General features: G+C 60.0%; 11 protein-coding genes across 11 annotated transcripts; 5 read left to right on the forward strand and 6 right to left on the reverse strand.

Moving 5' to 3' along the window:
• Nucleotides 1–58: 58 nt before the first annotated feature.
• On the reverse strand, nt 59–2,896 carry OT_ostta17g01410 (Glycosyl transferase, family 1; the record flags this gene model as incomplete). The annotated part of the gene is made up of 1 exon (XM_022984388.1): nt 59–2,896. One exon carries the CDS (start codon nt 2,894–2,896, stop codon nt 59–61), a length of 2,838 nt encoding a protein of 945 aa, XP_022840458.1.
• A 260-nt stretch (nt 2,897–3,156) lies between these two features.
• Nucleotides 3,157–5,451, forward strand: OT_ostta17g01420 (Platelet-activating factor acetylhydrolase; the record flags this gene model as incomplete). Its single annotated transcript, XM_003083866.2, has 1 exon — nt 3,157–5,451. The coding sequence occupies one exon, from the start codon at nt 3,157–3,159 to the stop codon at nt 5,449–5,451; it is 2,295 nt and encodes a 764-aa protein (XP_003083914.2).
• Nucleotides 5,452–5,561: 110 nt separating this feature from the next.
• OT_ostta17g01430 (P-loop containing nucleoside triphosphate hydrolase) lies at nt 5,562–6,386 on the reverse strand (the record flags this gene model as incomplete). The annotated part of the gene is made up of 1 exon (XM_003083867.2): nt 5,562–6,386. The coding sequence occupies one exon, from the start codon at nt 6,384–6,386 to the stop codon at nt 5,562–5,564; it is 825 nt and encodes a 274-aa protein (XP_003083915.2).
• Nucleotides 6,387–6,477: 91 nt separating this feature from the next.
• On the forward strand, nt 6,478–7,809 carry OT_ostta17g01440 (Fcf2 pre-rRNA processing; the record flags this gene model as incomplete). The annotated part of the gene is made up of 1 exon (XM_022984401.1): nt 6,478–7,809. One exon carries the CDS (start codon nt 6,478–6,480, stop codon nt 7,807–7,809), a length of 1,332 nt encoding a protein of 443 aa, XP_022840459.1.
• Nucleotides 7,810–7,946: 137 nt separating this feature from the next.
• On the forward strand, nt 7,947–8,825 carry OT_ostta17g01450 (Cytochrome c/c1 haem-lyase; the record flags this gene model as incomplete). Its single annotated transcript, XM_003083869.1, has 1 exon — nt 7,947–8,825. The coding sequence occupies one exon, from the start codon at nt 7,947–7,949 to the stop codon at nt 8,823–8,825; it is 879 nt and encodes a 292-aa protein (XP_003083917.1).
• Nucleotides 8,826–8,991: 166 nt separating this feature from the next.
• On the reverse strand, nt 8,992–9,390 carry OT_ostta17g01460 (unnamed product; the record flags this gene model as incomplete). Its single annotated transcript, XM_003083870.1, has 1 exon — nt 8,992–9,390. The coding sequence occupies one exon, from the start codon at nt 9,388–9,390 to the stop codon at nt 8,992–8,994; it is 399 nt and encodes a 132-aa protein (XP_003083918.1).
• Nucleotides 9,391–9,854: 464 nt separating this feature from the next.
• On the reverse strand, nt 9,855–12,839 carry OT_ostta17g01470 (unnamed product; the record flags this gene model as incomplete). Its single annotated transcript, XM_003083871.2, has 1 exon — nt 9,855–12,839. One exon carries the CDS (start codon nt 12,837–12,839, stop codon nt 9,855–9,857), a length of 2,985 nt encoding a protein of 994 aa, XP_003083919.2.
• Nucleotides 12,840–13,059: 220 nt separating this feature from the next.
• Nucleotides 13,060–13,449, forward strand: OT_ostta17g01480 (unnamed product; the record flags this gene model as incomplete). Its single annotated transcript, XM_022984419.1, has 1 exon — nt 13,060–13,449. One exon carries the CDS (start codon nt 13,060–13,062, stop codon nt 13,447–13,449), a length of 390 nt encoding a protein of 129 aa, XP_022840460.1.
• Nucleotides 13,450–13,606: 157 nt separating this feature from the next.
• Nucleotides 13,607–15,106, reverse strand: OT_ostta17g01490 (Vacuolar fusion protein MON1; the record flags this gene model as incomplete). Its single annotated transcript, XM_003083872.2, has 1 exon — nt 13,607–15,106. The coding sequence occupies one exon, from the start codon at nt 15,104–15,106 to the stop codon at nt 13,607–13,609; it is 1,500 nt and encodes a 499-aa protein (XP_003083920.2).
• A 333-nt stretch (nt 15,107–15,439) lies between these two features.
• OT_ostta17g01500 (Ubiquitin supergroup) lies at nt 15,440–16,906 on the forward strand (the record flags this gene model as incomplete). The annotated part of the gene is made up of 1 exon (XM_003083873.2): nt 15,440–16,906. The coding sequence occupies one exon, from the start codon at nt 15,440–15,442 to the stop codon at nt 16,904–16,906; it is 1,467 nt and encodes a 488-aa protein (XP_003083921.2).
• Nucleotides 16,907–16,931: 25 nt separating this feature from the next.
• On the reverse strand, nt 16,932–19,647 carry OT_ostta17g01510 (Sda1; the record flags this gene model as incomplete). The annotated part of the gene is made up of 3 exons (XM_022984433.1): nt 16,932–18,140; nt 18,341–18,640; nt 18,853–19,647. 3 exons carry the CDS (start codon nt 19,645–19,647, stop codon nt 16,932–16,934), a joined length of 2,304 nt encoding a protein of 767 aa, XP_022840461.1.
• Nucleotides 19,648–19,803: the final 156 nt, after the last annotated feature.

Raw genomic sequence — 19,803 nt, forward strand, 5'->3', positions numbered from 1 at the left:
AACTACACTTCTAGCTAAACAGACTTTCAACGAAACACACGCTGTCAACGCACTCTTCTCACGCGAACGAGCCATCCTTCGCAAATACCTCGTCATCACGTTTCGCGTCTTCCAATGAACGCACGTATCCACCCGTGATACCGCGAGAGATGCGGTAGAGCAACGAATATGAAGGCGCCCCGTCGTCCACGATGACATCCCGAGTCGTCTCTGTCGGTTCATACGTGCGCGGGTACGCCTTTGGTTCATCGAGTTTTTCTCTCGGTATGTGTCTAGCGTACGGCAATCCTGGACGACAACGATCGTACGCGTGTAAGAGGGATTCAAACGTCCGCTCCCAGGTCAGACCGACCGTGCTTTCCACAGCGGCTTGAGACATCCTCTTCGCGAGCGTTTTATCCTTCATCAATCGCTTCAGTGCGTGGACGTAATTTGAGACGTCTCTTGGAATCACCGCCGTGTGCTTGACAATGATGCCACTAACCCCGTCTTGTACGATCGCTCGATTGACGCCGACGTCGTCCGTGACCACGGGCAGACCCGATGCCATGGCTTCGATGAGATTGTTTGGGATCACCTCCGTCTTGGAGGGGAAAAAGAATATGTCACCCGCCGCGTACGTCTTCGCAAGGTTCGCACCGCCTTTGTGTCCCAAGATGACCACATTGCTGTACTGCGACAACGTGCCGCGGACCCATCCCAAATCGGGCCCATCGCCCGCGATGACGACGCGGAACTTAGGCAAGTCGGGTTCCTTCGCCGCTGCTCTATTCAAGGCTTTTACGGTGTTCATGAAGCTCTGTAGTCCTTTCTCGCGCACGATGCGAGCGACCCAAAGAATGATGATTTCATCATCGTCGGCACCGAACATTTCTTTCCTGTACTTTGAGTCTCGCATCTTCGGACTGTAGAGCGTCTGGTTCACTCCGCGCGGGAAGAATCCCATCCTCTCTCCGGGGACTCCCAACTTCCGCAAATGCGCGGCGGCCGCGTACGTGGGCACTGCGACGACGTCACACTTGCCATAGAAATCCTTCAACAGATGTTCGATGGGATGTGACAGCACGGACGCGTGATAGTACTGCATGTACGTGTCGAAAGCGGTGTGGTACGAGCACACCGAACATACTCCGACTTCTGCGGCCCAGTGCACCGCGCTGTGGCCGAGCATATCCGGAGCCGCGACGTGTACGACGTGCGGTCTGTACGCGCTAAGAACGACCCGTTGCTGTGCTCGTAACGGGGGCGCGAATTTGTACTCCGGACGACCTGGAACCTCGATCGCGGGTACGGGTGCCACGAGTTCGTGAATGTCGTCGTCTACGTTTGCCCGCAAGTAGTCCTGCTCCGCGAGATCCGGTGACATGACGAGCACGCTCGTATCACCGCGTCCTCGAAGATACTCAGAAAACCGTTTCATCGTACGACTAACACCGTCGACATGCTCCCATACGGTAGTCACGATGGCGATGCGCCGAATCGACGAATTCCCGTTGTCCGCCAACGTGTCGTCGCAAGATAAAGATGGACACGTTTTCGTGGTCATCTTGTGATTCGCGCGCTCCAGGCTCGAAGCTAATTCTGTCAGTGCGACGTTCGCATCCTTTAACCCGCACGCTTCGTACGACTCGGCCAAGCCGCGTAAGCGATCCTCTGTTCCCGCGGTCCACTGAAAGTGCTGCACCGCAACCGGCACCGGGAAGACGCGTTTCTGAGCCACCGTTAGAGGCTTTGGCCTGGCGAAGTCGTCGATCGCGAAGTCGTGCAGTGATCGAACGTCACGAATCGCAAATTTCAGTTTGTGCGCGATGACCATGCGCTCATGATGCGGCGCCGTGCCGCGCGGAGGCTTTCTTCGCAAATCACACTCTGGCCCGACTTGACACTTCTTGGGAAACTGCTTGTGCAGAGACTGCCCGTTTGCCTCCGTCAACGATCCGTCAGAGGTGACGCGATCGATCCAGATCCCGTTCACGACTTCGTACCCCAGCTCGTCCGCCTGCGCGAGGAACAGAGGAATGCTATGTCCCTCGCTCCCCAAGTCTTCCCTCGGCGGCACCGTGAGATGCTCGTCCAAATCCGCAAGAATAACCCAGTCCTCCTCGTCCAACTTCCCCCCGTCGAGATGCCGCTGCCAAAATGTTGACAGCTCGCTGTGCAAGAGCTTCGAACCGACGTACACGTCGTACGTCACCCCTCGCTCGATCAACAATGCCTCGAGCACCTTCGCGTTCGATTCCTCCTTGCCGAGCCTGTCGTGTACCACCACGAACACGTTCTTCGCCGGAATCTTCCCAAAATCCAAGTAATGCGTCAAAAACGCCTCCAAAGACGCCTTCGCGTCCGCCGCATCCGCGTTCACCCCCGTCAACACCGCCGTCTTCGCCGCTCCGGGCCACGAAAACAGACTCTTCCCGCTCCGCACCCGCGTCGGCCGAAACCGTCGCACGACCCCCTTGAACCCCCCAACCTCCGCATCCAACGCTCCACACGACAACATCATCGCCCCCGACCCTAATTCACCCTCCACGACCCCGACATCCTCCACCCGCCGCGCCTCGAGCGGGACGCGATCCATCCGTCCCGGTCGCATCGCGTGTCTCCGCCGCCACCCCCCCCACACGCTCACCGCACCGACACCACACAGCGCGAGCGCGAGCATCACCCCCCGCACCCCCCGCGCGCTCCGTCGCGCGCGCCGTCGTCCACGAACACACTGCGCGTTCGACCGCAACGACTCCTTGGCGCGTTCAAAGTGCTTCATCATCTTACTCCGCCACAGCGCTCGCCCGCCCGCGCTCGCGCTCCACGGGACGTGCGGGGAGGTATCACCGCGCCCGAGCGTGCCCTGGGCGCTCGCGAGCGCCCCCCAGGGCTCGGTCGAAGGGGCGAACATCGCGCGCGGGCGTCTGCGGTGTGGCGGCGGTGGATAGTGCCATCAATCCTCGTATTTAACACTATCGCACGCGCGTTCGCACGCAGAACCACGCGCGCGCGGGCGCGTTCGCGGCGACGGGCGCGCGGGCGGGCGCGCGGGCGGGCGCGTCCGTCGTCGACGGACGCGCTTCGCGCGCGGGCGACCGCGGGGGACGATTTGATTGATTTCGTGATCGATTTCGTGATTGATTTTGAAACGATTTTGACATCGATTGCGACATGTTCTTTCGCGCCCTCGGACGGGTGTTTCGCGCCGTGCGAGGACCGTTTCATCGACCGCTCGAACCGCTCTTGTGGCTCGCCTCGGTCGTGAGCGCGCGACGGGTGTGGTCGGGGACGGAGACGCTGGAGCGCGCGGCGGCGCGCGCGCGGATGGATGCGCGCTTGGCGAAGATGCATCCGGCGAGACGGGCGCTGCCGTTGATCGCCGTCTTAGCGCAGTGGAAAGCGGATGGGGCGCGGTGGCAGGTGGTGCCGGCGTACATCGGTACCGGGCTGTGCATGACGGTGAGCGCGGCGGGGAGTCGGTTGCCGTTGTGGGTGCGGCGGTGCGCGGCGTTCGGCGGGGGGGCGACGACGGCGGTGAGCGTCGCGAGCGGGATCTTGATCCCGGTGTTTCGAATGCCCAAGCCCACGGGGCCGTATAAGGTTGGGAAACGAACGCTGGAGTGGACGGATAAGTCGAGGAAGAGTTGGTTGTTGAAGTCGAAGGGACGGGGGTCGTTTCCGGAACATAGGAAATTAATGGCGAACGTGTGGTACCCGGCGTGCGAGGATGGGTTGAAGGGGTTGAAGCACGTGAAGCAGGCGAACTGGCTCGAGCCAAAGCTCGCACGTTCGCTCGCGATCAGCTTCTTTGCCCCGGGATGGTGCGTGAATTACTTTAGACTGGTGCGCATGGAGGCGTACGAGGACGCGCCCGTGGCGAGTGGAAAGTTCCCGGTGATAATGTTTTCACACTCCTTCTCGGGGATGAAGGAGCAGAACAGCGCGCTGTTGCAAGAGCTCGCGAGTTGGGGATACATCGTCGTCACCGTGGATCATCCGCACGACGCAGCGTTGGTGCTGTACCCCGACGGGTCGACGGCTGATTTCAGAGGATACGACATGCCGAACGACAAGGTTCCGTTCGACTGGTGGAAATTTAGAAACACGCACCTACGCTGGCGCGCACTGGACGTTCTCCACGCCCTGGACCAGGCGATCGCGATGAATGATGACGAGGAGAATGATTTCTACGGTCGGTTCGATGTAACACGCGTTGCGGCGATCGGTCACTCGTTCGGCGGCGCCGCGGTGGGCATGTTGTCACAGATGGATCCTCGAATTAAGTGCGTGATCATGCTCGACCCTTGGATGTGGCCCTTCGGGTACGAGCGCATGATGCAAGGGCTCCCGTGTCCGCTTCTCGCGTTCGAGGCGCCCAGATTTCTGGGTAACCGTGACATTTTTTGCGTATCAAACTCGGAGATGATTTCCACGCTGTGCGCGAGAACGGCGCCCGCGGCGTGCTCGAAAGAGGTCGAGCCGAAACGTTTGTTCGACATTTTGGAGCGCGTCGATGAGAGTTCATCGGAGTCCGAGCTCAACAAGGAAGCGCGTGAGGCGAGCGAATCGACCGAGGACGACAAGCGTCGCGAGGGCCGCGACGCCGAGCGAACGTCCGTGGACGGTCGTCCGCCGTCTCCTGGACGTCCTCCGCGTCATCCGCGGCGTTCGAACGGAGCCGATTCGAATGATGGTATGCAGTTCACGAAGGGTATGGGTCTGGCGGCGAGCAGAAATAGTAGTTGGGGGTCGTTCATGTCAGCGGACGAGATGCGCGATCCGAGCGGAGTGGCGTTCAAGGCGGTGATCGAGCAGACGATGCACTTTGATTTTACCGATCTCGCCATGGTCGCGCCGTTCACCTCGCGTCTTCTCGGTGTCGTCGCGGTTGGTGGGTACGAGATTCACGAGCTGAGCACCGCGGCGTGCTTGCGCTTTTTGCACGCATACAATCATCCGCACAACGACACGCACATTTTGAGCGCGGAGGAACTCGACGCGCAGGCGCGTGCAATCTATCCGGGGCCATGGAAGGGATGCGCGTTTGATGAGCGTGTTAAAGGCGACGCGCACGATCCGAAACGTCAATCGACACCGTTGAAGACGGTGCGCGACGAGATGATGCGCATGCCCTCGACGGGTTGGGAGAAGAAGGGCGGCATCTGTAGGTGGGTTCCCACGAATGAGTTCACGCTTGATCCCGAACGGCCGTGGACGGACGAACAAAATCGTGAGGTTCGTTGGTTGTGCGCTGAGACGGAAGACAAGGGCGTGCAACTGTCGGATAGAGACTTGCACTGCATGTTCCCGACGCGAACGCCGATGAGCACTCGTGGGGCTATCAAGGCGTATCGCGAGTGCGACGACGTTTTCCCGGAACCAGAGAAGTTGGCGTGGCTATCGCAAGCGCTCCTCGATGGAGACGCGTCGGAGTCGATGCCTAATTACGATGCGCTTAGGCCGTGAGAAAGCGGAGGAATGAATGGTAGTAGAAAATGACGACAAGCACGAAAGGTTAACGGTACCGTAACAGAACTGTTATGTTCCATGACAATGCGGAAATATTACCTCCGCCGTTACTTGTTCTCCGTCGTCACGGTGGGAAGGTCCAATTGGAACCAGTGATCCTCGAGCGGAGACTGCCCCGTCTGATTGTAATACCAAGCCGCGATTCTGGACGCGAGCCTCTTCTTCTTTATCACCTTTTTTGCCTGGAAATCTTCGTCCGGGTCACCTGGAAATCCGCCGCCGTCGACGACAAGATCCGCCGCCCGTCGATACCAAGGCAAACGCCTCGCCATGATCTCCCTAAACCCCTTGCTCGCGCTTAAATCTGGCCTGTTCACGTCCCCCTCGATCCTCTGTACCAGATACTCCACGTCTCGATCCAAGAAAACGATCAAACCGTTGTTCTGCTTCAACGCCGCGACTTTGCGCTCGCTATACATCTCCTCGTCGTTCTCATCGAGATCCGTCACCACGCCCCCCCCGGCGTCGATCAGAGTCCACCCATCGAACGCTCGTCCCGCTTTCACGCACACTTCGTACTCCAAATCCCGGAAATATCGCCAACCGTGTCGCGCGACGATGTCCGGTATCGCCATTCCAGCCTCGTACACGATGAGGTCATCCAGTGAAAACAGTTTAAATCGCTTATCGCTCGCCGCCAAGCGTCTGCACACGCTCGATTTCCCGCACCCGCGTCCACCGATGACGATCAGGTTCGCCGCGCGCGCGACGTCGCCGCCGAAGAGGTCGTTCGCGTCATCGACCTCGACCGCTCTCGAGCGCACGTCTCGCGCTCCGACCGCGCGCGCGACGCGCCGTTCGATCGCGCGACGCGTCGGTGCCGTCGCGTCACGCGCGGGGGCGCCGTGAAGCTTGCGGACGGGCGTCGACATCGCGCGCGCGCGGCGAAGTGGCGTTAAAGTTTGAAAACCAAAACGCCCGCGACGACGCGCGACACTTCTACGCGCCCGCGCGCCTCGCGCGATGGTGTCCACGCGCGGTGGAGCCACGACAAACCCCGAGGATGTGCTCGACGACGCTCGAAGCGCGCCGCGGAGGACGAACGCGACGACGAGAGGACGAAACGTTGACGAATTCTCAACGAGTGGCGGCGGCGAGGAAACGTCGAGCGACGCTCGAGCGAGCGATGACGACGGCGAACGCGCGAGCGATGAGGATTCGGACGATCGTGATGCCACCGAGGAGAGCGACGATGATTCGGCGAGCGATGCGGTGGAGGACGCGTTGGCGAAGAGGATTCGCGCGTCGGCGGAGAAGCGCGCGAGCGGGACGCGCGCGGAGGAGGAGGACGCGACGGACGACGGGAGCGACGATGCATCAGAGTCAGCTGAGGATGATGATAATTCAGATTCAAAGTCCGATTCGGACGCTTCGGCGTCGGCGTCGGCGTCGGCTTCGGATTCGGATTCGGATTCGAACGCTAAAGAGGAAGACCTTTGGCGACGCGCGGACGACCCGGTGCTGAACGACGTCATGGTGTATTACCTCGCGCAGTCGATGCACGCGGAGTGCGAGCTGGAGGAGTATCGGCAAAGGGTGTCCGACCCGAACTTTGAACCCACGAAGGAGGATTACGAGTTCGTGGACGCGATGCGAAAGGCGGTGGTGAAGACGTACATGCTCCCGTTGCCGACGCTCGAGAGCGAGGCCAAGGCGCAGCAGGAACGCTTGCGCAAGGAGGCGGGTGGGATCGACGGCGCGCTCCCGCGCGAGCGAGCCGATGTGTTGGACGCGATGCCGACCGACGGTTGGAATCGCGAGCGAAAGAAGGAGCGGGTCAAGATGAAAGCAAACGACCCCTCGGCGCAGGGTAAGGCGTATGAGACGCGCAAGTTGATCGAGGAAGGCGCCGGGCTCTTCGTCGCGCCCATGGATCAGACCAAGGTTCGACGAGAGATGAAGAAGATGGAGCGAAAGACCGCGGGTAAGGGTTGGTTCGACATGAAGGCCGTGGAGTACACGCCAGAGATGCGAAGAGAGATGCGCATGCTCAAGCTTCGCGGCGCGTACGACCCGAAGCGCTTCTACAAAAACGCCGACACCACGCGACTTCCCACGCACTTCCAGATCGGTACCGTCATCGGTGGCGCCGCGGACTGGCATTCCGCGCGTTTGGCCAAGCGAGACCAAAAGCAAACGCTCGCAGAGGAAATTCTGGCCGACAAGGACATCGAGCGCGTGCGCCGAAACCGCTTCGCCAAGATTCAGGAGAAAAACGCAGGTAACATGGGACGCAAGGCCAAGCGAAGACTCGGCGGTCGCGACCGCGGGAAATCCAAACGTCCGAAAATTTAACGTCCATCTCCGACGGTTGTAAAACATCGAAACGACATCAACACGACGAACCGACTCTCGGTAGACGCGCGCCCGCGCCCGCGCCCGCAGGCGTCGTCCCTCGCACGCCGCCGCTCCGCACTTTTCGACGCCTTGACATGGGCGCCAAAACGTCTAAACCCGCCGATGGCGAAAACGACGTCATCCCACCGTGTGAGGGCGGACGAGCCGCGTACGAGCGCGCGCGATCGAGCGAGAACACAGACACAAGTACCTGCCCGGTGCCAGAGGAGTACAGAGGAAACCTGGGAACGTACAACGTGTACAACACGAAAGTCTCCGATCGAGCGGGAAGTGCTCCGTCCAAGGCGCAGGAAAAGAAGTCTTCGTGGTTCGGGTTCGGGGCGAGCGCGCTGGACCCGCGAAACAACATGCCGAGCGAGCCAAATCAGCGGCGCGCTCCGGGACAGCGGGAAAAACTGAGCGTAAACCGCGAGCCGAGCACGATCCCGAAAAGCGGGAGCGACGGTGGGGTGTGGACGTACCCGTCGCCGCAGATGTTCTACAACGCGCTCGTGCGAAAGAATAAGGCGGATGACGTGGAGGAGAGCGACATGGAGAGCGTGGTCATGGTGCACAACGCGATGAACGAGGATACGTGGAGACGCGTCGCGCAGTGGGAAAAGTTGCACGAGTACACCAAGGGTCGACCGATGTTATTGAGGTTTCGCGGGCGCCCGGACGAGCTCTCACCGCTCGCGTTGGCGCGGCTGATGTTTGGCGGCGCGCGTCCGTTCGACAGGCACGACTGGTACGTCGACCGCGAGGGACGTGAGGTGCGATACGTCATCGATTATTACTTCAACGAAGAGAAAGCGGGAACGAGCGAGCAATTCGACGTCGTCGTTCGCCCGGCGTTGGACACGCCCGAGGCGCTGTTGGATCGGGTGAAGATGTCGATTTACGTCGCGTGCGCCAGACTCGGACTTCCGTGCCCGATAAGTGGACACGGAGGCACGATCGACGTCGATCCGTGAGCCCTCATCGCTTCGTCGCGTTATTCTGCACGCGCGGACGAACGATTATATTCACGCGTCGTCGATACCGACGACGCTCTTTAATATTCATTGAAATCTTGCGCGCCGCGTTCGTCGACGTCCCTTCCCGCGTCCGCGACCACGGACCGAGCGTTCATCGTCATTTTTACCACAAACCGAACGGGCCCTTCTTATTCTTCCTCGCCTCTTCCTGTCGCGCCTTGGCCTCCGCCTTCTTTCTCGCGATCTCCGCCTGGAACTCCCGGTACTTCTCCGCCGTCACCTCTTCCTCCCCATCCTTGATGAACGTCCCGAGCAACCCCTGCTTAATGCTCAGCTCGCCCTCTCTGAGCGCACGCGCGTTCGACGCGCCGTCGGTCGCGCCGTCGGCGGTCCCGCGCGTGGTCCACGCGTCGATCCATCGCTGGGCATCTTTCGCGTTTTCCTCCGCGTTGGACGCGCGCGGGACGATCGCCCGCCGCGCCTCGCGCGTCGTTCGTCGCCCCGTCCCGCGCGTCGCGCCTCGCGCGCGCGTCGTCGCGCTCGGTCGCGCGCTCGCGAGCATGGTCGTCGTCGTCGTCGTCGTCGTCGTCGATGTGCCGGTGGTTGGATACGTTTGAAGATTTTTGTCCTCTCGGAGGGGGTCGATTGGTGAGTCACGACTGGTGCACTCTATCCACACGCCGGTGCCAAATCGCCTTCGCGCGCCGCCGACCGTAGCGCCGACGGGGCGCCCCGCTCGCGAACGTACGACGGAAGGAAGGAAGACAGTAATGAAGGAAGGAAAGGACGAATGAATCAAAGTACGGTACTATCGGTACGGCGGTTGGAGAAGGTGATGTATAACAACAGTTGAACGGTGTTCTGACCACCTTCTGACGCTCGCGGCTCGGACGGTACCGACGTTCGGTAAGGTATCCCGTACCGTACGCCAGCCCCCTTGCTGATGCAAAATTGGCCACCACGGCAGGTAAGTTCTTGTCTACCGCCCGGTGGGCTTCTTGTATTCTTGTATGGCCAAGAACAGGGTCACAAAAAATACAAACCACGCGTGTACCAAGTCAGGGGTTTATAATGTTGTCCTTCCTGTTGGAGCAAGTGCCAACATGTGTTTGCCTGCTCTCCGAAACTTACACAACCTTTTTTAATACGACACATCCATCTCACCGCATCGAAGGACTTGCCACATCCACCGCTAACCAAGTAAAACAACTGAAATCCGTTTTTGCGTTGAAGGAGCGGTTTATACCTGCGCAATAACTGTTCGTCAGCTACGTCGCCTTGAAGTCTATGCCAGCAACCGTTCGACTGTCTCCCAACTGCGGTACATTTACTATTTGCCTTACACCAGTCAACTTCTGGACTCCAGTCATGACTACAACTGCCACCGGAAAGATAACTGTACAAGGATGGAGGTGGTGGTGGAGACGGTGGTGGTGGAGACGGTGGTGGTGGAGACGGTGGTGGTGGAGACGGTGGTGGTGGAGATGGTGGAGACGGTGGTGGTGGAGACGGTGGTGGTGGAGATGGTGGAGGTGGTTGGAAGGACTTTGATGCGTGCGCTTCTTCCTGCAACGCTTTGATGTCCGCTGGGACAGGATGCGGAGCTGATTTTGTGAACTGGCACGCGAGATTACACGCATCGATAGGCGTATCTTGAGGCTTTGTGCACGCACTCACTAACTTCTCCACGAGGTAGTTTCCATCAGTGCTGTGAGCCGCATTGATGATTGGCTGGAAGTCAATCAGAGTCACCACCGGTTCCATACCGGCTGGTGTTTCGATTGTAGGAAGAGGCTTGACGGCGACTTGCGCCGCCAAGACAGTCTTCGGAATTTGCAAATAAGCCCCTGTGCCCAATTGGCTACGACGACACTCATTCTTCGTTTCATATTTGTAATCCCAGTCGGTCCACATTGCGGTAAGCGTTTCGGGTCCTGCATGACACGTCGCGTTACCTTCCTGTACGTGAGCAAACATGTCTAGCCCAATGTAGACATCCTGTCGCGCTTGAATATCAGGTCCTGCGCACACTGCACCGGCGCAAAGCGCGACGTATGCGCTGATAATCTCAGACACTACGCCGATTTGCATGCCAGCAACGGCATACCCGTCCAGTGGGCTTGTGATGTCTATCTGTGGCGAACCAAAATTGACAGAAGTTGCGCCTGTGTCGCTTCCGAGTGATACAGTGATGGGAAATGCAATGGAAACTTCGAACTCAAACGAGCCTTCCACTTCCGCGCGGAAGTAGTACGGCAGACGAACATCCAATTCAACGGAAACTGCTGCGAACAGACCAGGAGCTATCGGCATGATCAAGTCCTGTGAAATAGTATCTTTCTTTCCAACGAACTCGCTGAGTATTTCTCCCTCACGAAACAAAATGTGCGACACGTCGACACCGAACGACAAACCGTACTCCAGCGTGCTGGTTGCTCGGATTTTCATGTGTTTCATTTGATGCAACGCTGAGGTGAGATCATCTCGGAATGCTTCAAATACGTCTTCAAATGTGTTACCACCGAGGGCTGCCTCGCCGCGTACTTTTGCCGATGCGACACCCAGTTGACTCGTGACCGAAGGTTTGAATCCGTCTGCACCCGTGTTGAAAATTTCATGCAAAACGACAAGTTCTTGATAAAACGTTGTTTCTGTCTCCTTTAGCTGCACATGTAGCTCAGCTTGAAGTTCGCGCATAGTGTTCGCCTCTTCGCCAAGAAGTTTTCGTCCCGTGATTTGCTCCCCCATGTCCTTAATGCTTTGAACGACTCCTTTTACTCCAGAAGCGTCGTAAATCGCATCGAACATAGCGTCGAACATTTTCAAGAAGACTTCAATCAATTTCACAGCCACCTCGTGGGGAACATCGAATTCATGGAGTTTTTGACATAATGCAACGTGCAGCGCCGGAAATTTCACGCGAAAAGCATTTGGTGCGTTCGTGTCATTCGCAAACTTTTCCGGCCAAGGCATATCAGGGCTCGGACTTTCGTAGTCACTGAACACTTGAAATGGAATTTTGTGACAGTAACCAGACTCGGCACCAAGCGAAGCGACATCGGGGGACGTAGAAATACCGCGCGTTCCAGAAATACTCGACTTTTCAACAAGATCCTTGCCTTCAAATGCTCTCTTAACATTATTGCGAAGATGAGCGAGAAGTTCAGCTCGATCCGCGCTTTGAACACCGCGCGCGCTTCCAAGAGCGGCGGTGGCGGAGAACCCATCCGTAGCATCCGCGAACGTCTTCTGAATCATGTCGAGCAGCCCACTCGCGTCGACGTTCAACCATGGATCCCAGATCAATCCGACGAGCGACCTTAATTTATTAGCGAGATCGTCCGCAATATCAGGCAAGCTTTCGAGCGAGTCGATGACGTCGCAAAACGACACTCCGTTCACCTGTGGCAATCCAAGTTGCAGATTGATATCGTCGTTGGGTAAGTCGACGTCCACCGTGTCCCCGCCCACACATCCCACATACTTTACGCACTTCTTTGGCAGTTTCACGCGGATCTTTTTCCCGTACACGTCGTGAAGACGCGCCTTCACCGTCACCGCGCTCGCGGGACATCCCACCGCGGGAAACGCCAACGCGCCCCCGAGCGCGCCCGCGCCCGCGTCTCCGACCGCCGCGCCCGCGCCCGCGTCTCCCGCCCCCACCCTCGCGCCCGTCGTCGACGCCAAAGCCGCGCGCGAGGCCACAGTCGCGCGCCACACCACCGCCGCGCTCAACACCACCGCCGCGCTCAACACCACCGCCGCGCGCGCCGCCGCGCCACCGCCGCGCGCGCGCCGCGTCGTCGTCCCCGACGTCGCGCGCGCGACGACCGCGCCGTCGTCCGCCGCCGCCGCCGCGCGCGCCGTCGCCCCGTACGTCATCGCCCGTCCGTCGACGGCGACGCGGTGCGCCGATCGCCGAACCGTCGCCGTCGCCGTGTCGATCGCGTCGGCGTCGGCGATTCGCGAGAGATGGACGTCACGCGCGCGCGATACGGGGGCGCGAGCCATCGCGCGATGTGGCGAGGCGAAACTAAACCCTAACACCCACGCGTCGTGCGACCGGCACCGCGAATGCGTGGCGTCCCCGATCGCGCGCCGCGCGTCGCGGCGAACGCGACACCGCGCCGCGGTCGTCGAGCGCGCGCGATCGGGGACGTCGCGGTGGGCGCCCGCTCGACGGCGCGCGTCGCGCGCGGGTGACGATCGACGGGTGACGGGCGATCGGGACATGGGATGCGCGGCGTCGACGGGACGCGTCGAGGGCGTCGAGGGCGTCGAGGGCGTCGAGGACGGCGTCCCGCGCGCGCTCGCGCTCGTGAAAAGAGGCTCGAGCGCGCACGCGCGCGCGCTGGGGGCGTGCGAGGGCGATGCGGCGGTGATGACGCGGCGACGGAGTGAATTTTGGGACACGGCGAGCGCGTACGGAGGCGACGCGAACGTGTGGATGACGTTGCGGGCGTGCGCGGATGAGGTGCTCGTGGGTGAAAACGCGAGGGAGGGGTTGATGGCGTGCGGTGTGGTGCGATGCGACGCGGCGTTGGCGTGCGCGTACGACGCGCTCGGGAGAAAGTATGAGATTCCAGAGTTTGCGAGAATCTCTCGCGCGGGCGCGGGGTGAGCGCGGTCGTTCGCCGCGCGTTGAGGGTTTTTAGTGGAACGCGTTCTTTGTACTCGCTACGTGTTGTGATTTACTTGATGTGATTTACTTTACACTGTGTTACGAAATGTGGAAACGCGCCGTCGTCGCCGCCGGGACGCGCGCGCGCACGTTAAAATTATACTAAGTTTTCTAGGAAGAGCTCGGGCTCGGATACCCTGAGCCAGACGCACAGACGGTTACACATCGCCACGGCGACGGTGACGGTGGCGCTCGGCTTAAAGGTGAGATAAATCTCAAAGTCACCGCCGACGCACGCGAGGACGGAGTCACGCTTTCGACGCTCGTACCGCACGCGCTGCGCCGAGTGCTCCATCGGAGGTTTCGTCGTCGCGTCCACGGTTCCGTCCAACTCTGTCATATTCTCGTACATCATCGCGTACGCGCGCGTGATCGTCTCAACGGATCGATCGTCGCTCACGGACGACGCGAACGCCGAAGAGACGTGCTGTTGTCGCGCCGGACGGTTGTACACAAAGTGTAACAGCGGTTCGTCGTGCTCGACTTGGTACCTGCCGAGAACATCTTCGGGGACGTCCGAGACGCGTAACTGTCGACGCGCCGCGCGTGCGATCGTCGTAAGCGTGTCGTCGGCGTTTAATCGCTTCTCCAACGCGTCTCGCGCCGCGCGACACTCCTCGAGAGCTTCCGCGGATGCCGTCAGAAAACACACACCGACGCGCTCGCGCGACGTCGACGAGGACGCGACAGCGTCATTCTTCTCTTCGTCGCCCTCTCTTGCTTCCGTGTCTCCACTTTTCGCCTCTATGTACGACACGTATGCGTGCATGAACCCATCCGGATTGAACTCGGGGAGGCACACGCGCCCAAACGACTCGGCGTGAGTGGCGTCGCCCTCATCCTCACCCTCTTTCTTCGATTCCGCCGAGCGCGACGTCGCGCGCGCGTAATTCATCAACACCATCACGTCTCTCGCCGAGATCGTCTGCGGTCGATGTCCCCTGGGTTTGACGTACGTCACCAATCGACTGTCACCGATCCCGAACGCGACGCCGGCGAACGGTTTCGTCACCAATCGAAGTGCGTCACCCATCGCTCGCGTCGCCGATCGTCGCACCTCGTGACTCATCCCGACTGTTCGATACGTATCGAACACATACGCCGTATCTCTTCTCAATCCTCTCGTCGCGAGCTCGTGTAGGCGCTCGTCCGCGAGCGTCGCCGCCGCCATCGCTCTGCGAACGTCGAACCGCGAATTCTTCCCGAGAGCACCCACTAAAGCCGCGTTCGTCACGCACGACGTCATCACATCTTCAACGTACTTCAATTTCTTCCGCAACACCCCAACGCTTTCCCCCTCAGCGCTCGACGCGACGTAAATCATCGTCGACGTCGACGCGCACCCGAGCGCCCGTCCCGCGTAATCCACGCCCTCCAATTCACCACCTCCCTGCGCCTCCGCGTTCGCCGCCAGCGCCTGCACGGCCGCACACAGCGTCACGGACTCCGACGACACCCCTCGAGAGTCCCACGCCGGCTTCCCCGCCCGCGTGAGCGCCAAAAACCGCGCGTTTCTTCCGTCAGCACCGTCAACCGCCGCATCCGCACCCACGTCCGCGTCCACGTCCACGGCCGCGTCGTCGTCGCGCGAACGCATGGCGAGAAATCACCCCTCACCCCGCCGCCGCGCGCGCGCCCCGACGCCGCGCGCGTCGCGCTCTGCTCGCGCGATGTCCCACGCGCGTCGTCGCGCGCACTTTCTCGCGCGACGCCCGCGACGCGACCGCGTCGCACCGCCGCGTCCTCGCGACGCGCTCGCGACGTCACCGCGCGCGATAATTTTTTCGCCCCGCCTCCACCCGCGTCGGCGCGCGTCGACCGGTCGCGTCGTCGTCCACGCGTCGCCCATCGACATCGTCGTCGTCGACGCATTTATTTTAAATTCCCATCGACGCGACCGCACATCGCGCCGTGGACGACGACGCGAGCGATGCCTTCGACGCGGATCGCGGTGAAGTGGGGCGCGAAAACGTACGACGTCGATGTCGATCTCGACGGCACCGGCGCCGCGCTCAGGGCGACGCTGGCGTCGCTCACGGGCGTCCCGGTCGATCGCGTCAAGGTCACCGGTCTGCGCGGTGGGCGACCGCTTGCGGACGATACCGATCTCCGGACGTGCGGATTGGAGGACCTGGCGCGGCGGAATAAACGGTTGATGATGTTCGGCTCGACGGCGACGATCGAGGCGCCGGCGACGGCGGTGAAATTCGTGGAGGATCTGCCGGAGCGGGAGCGAGACGCGGCGGCGGCGGGCGACGAGTTCAGACCGGGCATGGTGAATCTGGGGAACACGTGTTACGCGAACAGTGTGTTGCAATGCCTGCGCGCGTGCGCTGGGTTGCGGGAGACCGTGGCGGGGTGGACGGCGGAGGACGGCGGGCGAGGGCGAGGGACGGCGGCGTTGACGAGCGCGCTGAGAGACGTGTTCGGTGACGTCGAACGGGCGCGAGAGGCGGTGATGCCGGTGCGGTTTTTGAATGTGTTGAGACAGATGCATCCGCAGTTCGCGCAGCACGGACCGGGGGGGGTGCCGATGCAGCAGGACGCCGAGGAGTGTTGGAGCGCGGTGATGCACGCGCTGAGCACGGAAACTCCGGATGAGATGAAGAGGTTATTCGGGATCGGGATGCGACGAGAGTTAAAGTGTTCGGAGAGTGGTGAGACGCGGAACGAAGAATCGATCGAGTACTCGTTGAAGTGCAACATCACGATCGAGGTGAACCACGTGACGGAGGGATTTAGAATCGCTTTGAACGATACGCGCGAGTTACGATCCGAGGCGCTCGGACGAGATGCCGTGTTCGAGGGCGCATCGAAGATTTCATCCCTCCCAGAATACCTCACGACGCAACTCGTGAGGTTCTTTTACAAGGCTGACATTCGAGCCAAGGCTAAGATTTTACGAGCGGTGACGTTTCCCATCACTCTGGACGCGTACGAATTTTGCACCGACGAGCTCAAGGCGGAGCTCGATCCGGCGAGAAAGCTGAAATTGAAGCGCGAGGACGACGCCGCGACGCAACGAATGAATGAAAAGAAGGCGGCACTCGAGGGGGCGAAAGAGGAGAGTAGTGACACCGCAATGGGTGACGCCCCGGCGTCGTCCGCGGCGACGAGCGACGTGGCGCCAGTCTCAACGGCGCCCGAACCCGAGGTCGATCCTCTCGAGGGAACTCGACTCACCGGTTTCTACGATCTCATCGCCGTTCTAACTCACAAGGGTCGAAGCGCCGACAGCGGACATTACGTCTCTTGGGTCAAACACGACAACGGTTCGTGGACACAGTTTGACGACGAAAAGCAGATTCCCACCACTGAGGAAGAGGTGCTCAAGCTCAAGGGCGGCGGCGATCACCACATGTCCTACATCTTGTGTTACAAAGCTCGAAAAATTTAATGAAGCATTCTTTTGTTCGTCGGTACTACTTGTTCTTCCAAACCTTTCGCCCACGCTGCTGCTTTCCGTTGATTTTCGGCGCGTTGCGTCTACGCGTCGCGGCGTGTATGCGAGCCGCGAGTGGAAGGTTCTTCCTCTTTGATTTCTCTGCATTGCTCGAACCACCGGTTTTCTTTTGCTTCCGCACCGTCGACGACCCGTATTCGTTGTCCTCGCGACCGGCGAGGACGGTGGCGAGACGTGCCGCCTTGTCGTGCGCTCTCTTGATGCCCGTGGCGGCGAGCGCGTCGGGATTCACGCGACGATCGGTCGCGCGATCGGCCCGGCGCATCATCAACCTGATATTATCACTCGCCACCGTTGCCGACTTGTTCGCGCCCGCTCGCTTGAGCGCGGCATCGAGCTGTTTCTCGGTTTGAAGCGCCTTGATGCGCTTGAAATCCTCCGAGGTGAGAATACGCTCCTGCTCAATGGGACCTCCGAGTTCTTCTTCCTCTTCCTCACGCTCGGCGCGAGCCTCTTCTTCTTCCTCTTCTTTTCGCTTCTGCACGAGAGCCTTGTGACGTCTCTTGAGTTCAGAGAGCGAGAGCTTTCCGTTCTTACGAATCTTTGGTGGCGGAGCGTCGGGATCGATTTCAATGTCCTCCCTCTCGCGCTTCCCAGTCTCAAACTCATCTTCTTCTTCTTCTTCTTCTTCTTCTTCTTCTTCTTCTTCTTCTTCTTCTTCTTCTTCTTCTTCTTCTTCTTCTTCTTCTTCGTCCTCTTCGTCGTTCTCTTCGTCGTCATCCTCCGAGTACGCCTCCTCCTCCTCTTCGCGTTTGCGTTTCAGCAAGTCGCGTTGGAGCAAATCGACACCCTCGATACGATCGACAACTTCGGTCTCACCGTACGCCTTGAGCGTGCGCGACATATCGACGCCCTTGCCACGATCCTTCTTTTCGAGGAGACCCGGTGCGAGCTCTCGAAACAACGCGATGAGTCCTCTCGCAGCGTTGGAAACCGGCTTATCCTTGGCCTTTTTATATTGCGCCAAATCTTGGAGCAAATCCTCATTCATGACGAGCGGGCATCGCGCGCAGATTTCGCGCACGGCGTTCAAGCCGACGGCCGCGACTTCCGGTCGAGCACGATCGTGAATGAATTGATTGACGAGTTGACGCAACAACGGCTCCAGCGCGTCTGGCGGCACGAGCTCGTGGCACGCCGTCGCGGCGGCGGCGAGAAGTCGCGTCACCTACGACGGAAGAGCGTTCTTCGGTTAGTATCGAGCTTGCGAAATCACCAGCGCGCGCGTAGATGCGTGCTCGCGTCAGGTACTAAGCGGAGGCTTGGTATGGGTCACGTTTGGAATCCCCTTAGCCTTGAGTTTTTGTCATCCACCGCGAGTCGTGTAACGGTACGTGTTTTCGAGCGAGCGGCGAGCGCGTAACGTACCTCCAGCTGACTCGGTTGAATGTATCGCTGCAAGAACGGGTAGACGTTCAGCATGATGAGCTGATGCATACCGATGATGCGACACATCATCATGATGCACAACATCTTTGTGTCGTACGACATGTGCCCGATTTGAAGTTTGTGAAACAAGAGCTCCGCGAGCGCCTGCGGGTCGTTGATGAGCTGAAGAGCGGCAAACCTAGCGTCCACGGCATTCTCAGCGTTTCTCTCCTTTCGCTGCATACTCTTGATCGTTCGCTTCAATTTCTTTTGCTTTTTCTTCTTTGAAGACGCGACGCCCTGCGGTGACGTGAAGAAGACGGATCAGTCTCTGTGACGTTCGAGCGCGTCGGATCGAGAAAAAAATAAGTAAGCGCGAAACAAAAAGCCTCAGCGATCTTGGTGATTGAGTGTCGTCACCGTCGAACCTCGAGAGTAGCAAATATATTTGAACATCCTCGGCTCTGTTTGCGTGGAAAAATAAACGCGTCTCGGCGAGAAAATATACGCACCGTTTTGTAAGCCTTGAAAACGTCCGTCTTGGACACCCCACCCGAGGTACGACACTTAATATCGTTTTCACGCGCCGCCGGATCGCTCTCCGAATCGCTCTCGTCGCCCTCCGCCGCCGCGGCCTCGGCGGCTTCGTCTTGACCCTCGAAGAATTTCAACGCCGCGACGAGAATTTTCTGCGACGGATGCTTGCACGCCTCCACCACGAGATTCACCGATTTCGCATCCGTCCAAATATTCCTCCTATACATGTCCGTCAGCACCGCCAGCGCCTTCTTCGCCGTCGTCTCGTTCTCATCCTTGATGGCGGCGTACAAAAACGACTGCACCGTTCGATTATACTTATCATTCGTCCTCTTCTTATTCGCCGCCTTGGCGTCGCTCACGATGTGCTTGAACATCATCACCCGCAACGACTTATCCTTCACCCGAAACAGCTTGAAGAACAACGGCAGCGTCACCTCGACCCCGATCGAGCCCTTATTCCTCATCAAAATCAACGCGCTCACCAGCGCCCGTCGCGTCGACGCGTCCAAGCCTCCCGCGTGTCGCTCCAACAGATCCACCACCCCCTCCGCGAACCCACGCGTGAGCTCTGGATACACCCCACTCACGTGCGAGATGAAGCTCACGAGCTCACCGAACTCGGCGTGCTCCCTCGACGGTTTCATCGCGAAGAGCGCGCGCAGGGCCTCGTACCGCCGCGTCTGCATCGCCGCCTCCTCCCCGTACCCCTCCGGGTCGCGTTTACACCGATCGCGCAGCGTCAACAGGTCCATCGCCGCCTTGGACATCGCGCGCGCGCGCGCGACGGCGCTCTACGCGCGTCACGACGCGCGTCGGTCGATTCGCGCCGCCGCCACCACCGTCGTCGCGTCTTCACGCCCTCGCTCGCCGCGCGCGCGTCCGTTCGCCCGCCCGCGGCGTCGCGCGCGCGCGACGCGTCCTCA

The sequence above is a fragment of the Ostreococcus tauri genome (assembly GCF_000214015.3).
Source record: "Ostreococcus tauri WGS project CAID00000000 data, contig chromosome 17, whole genome shotgun sequence".
NCBI classification, from domain to species: Eukaryota; Viridiplantae; Chlorophyta; class Mamiellophyceae; order Mamiellales; family Bathycoccaceae; genus Ostreococcus; species Ostreococcus tauri.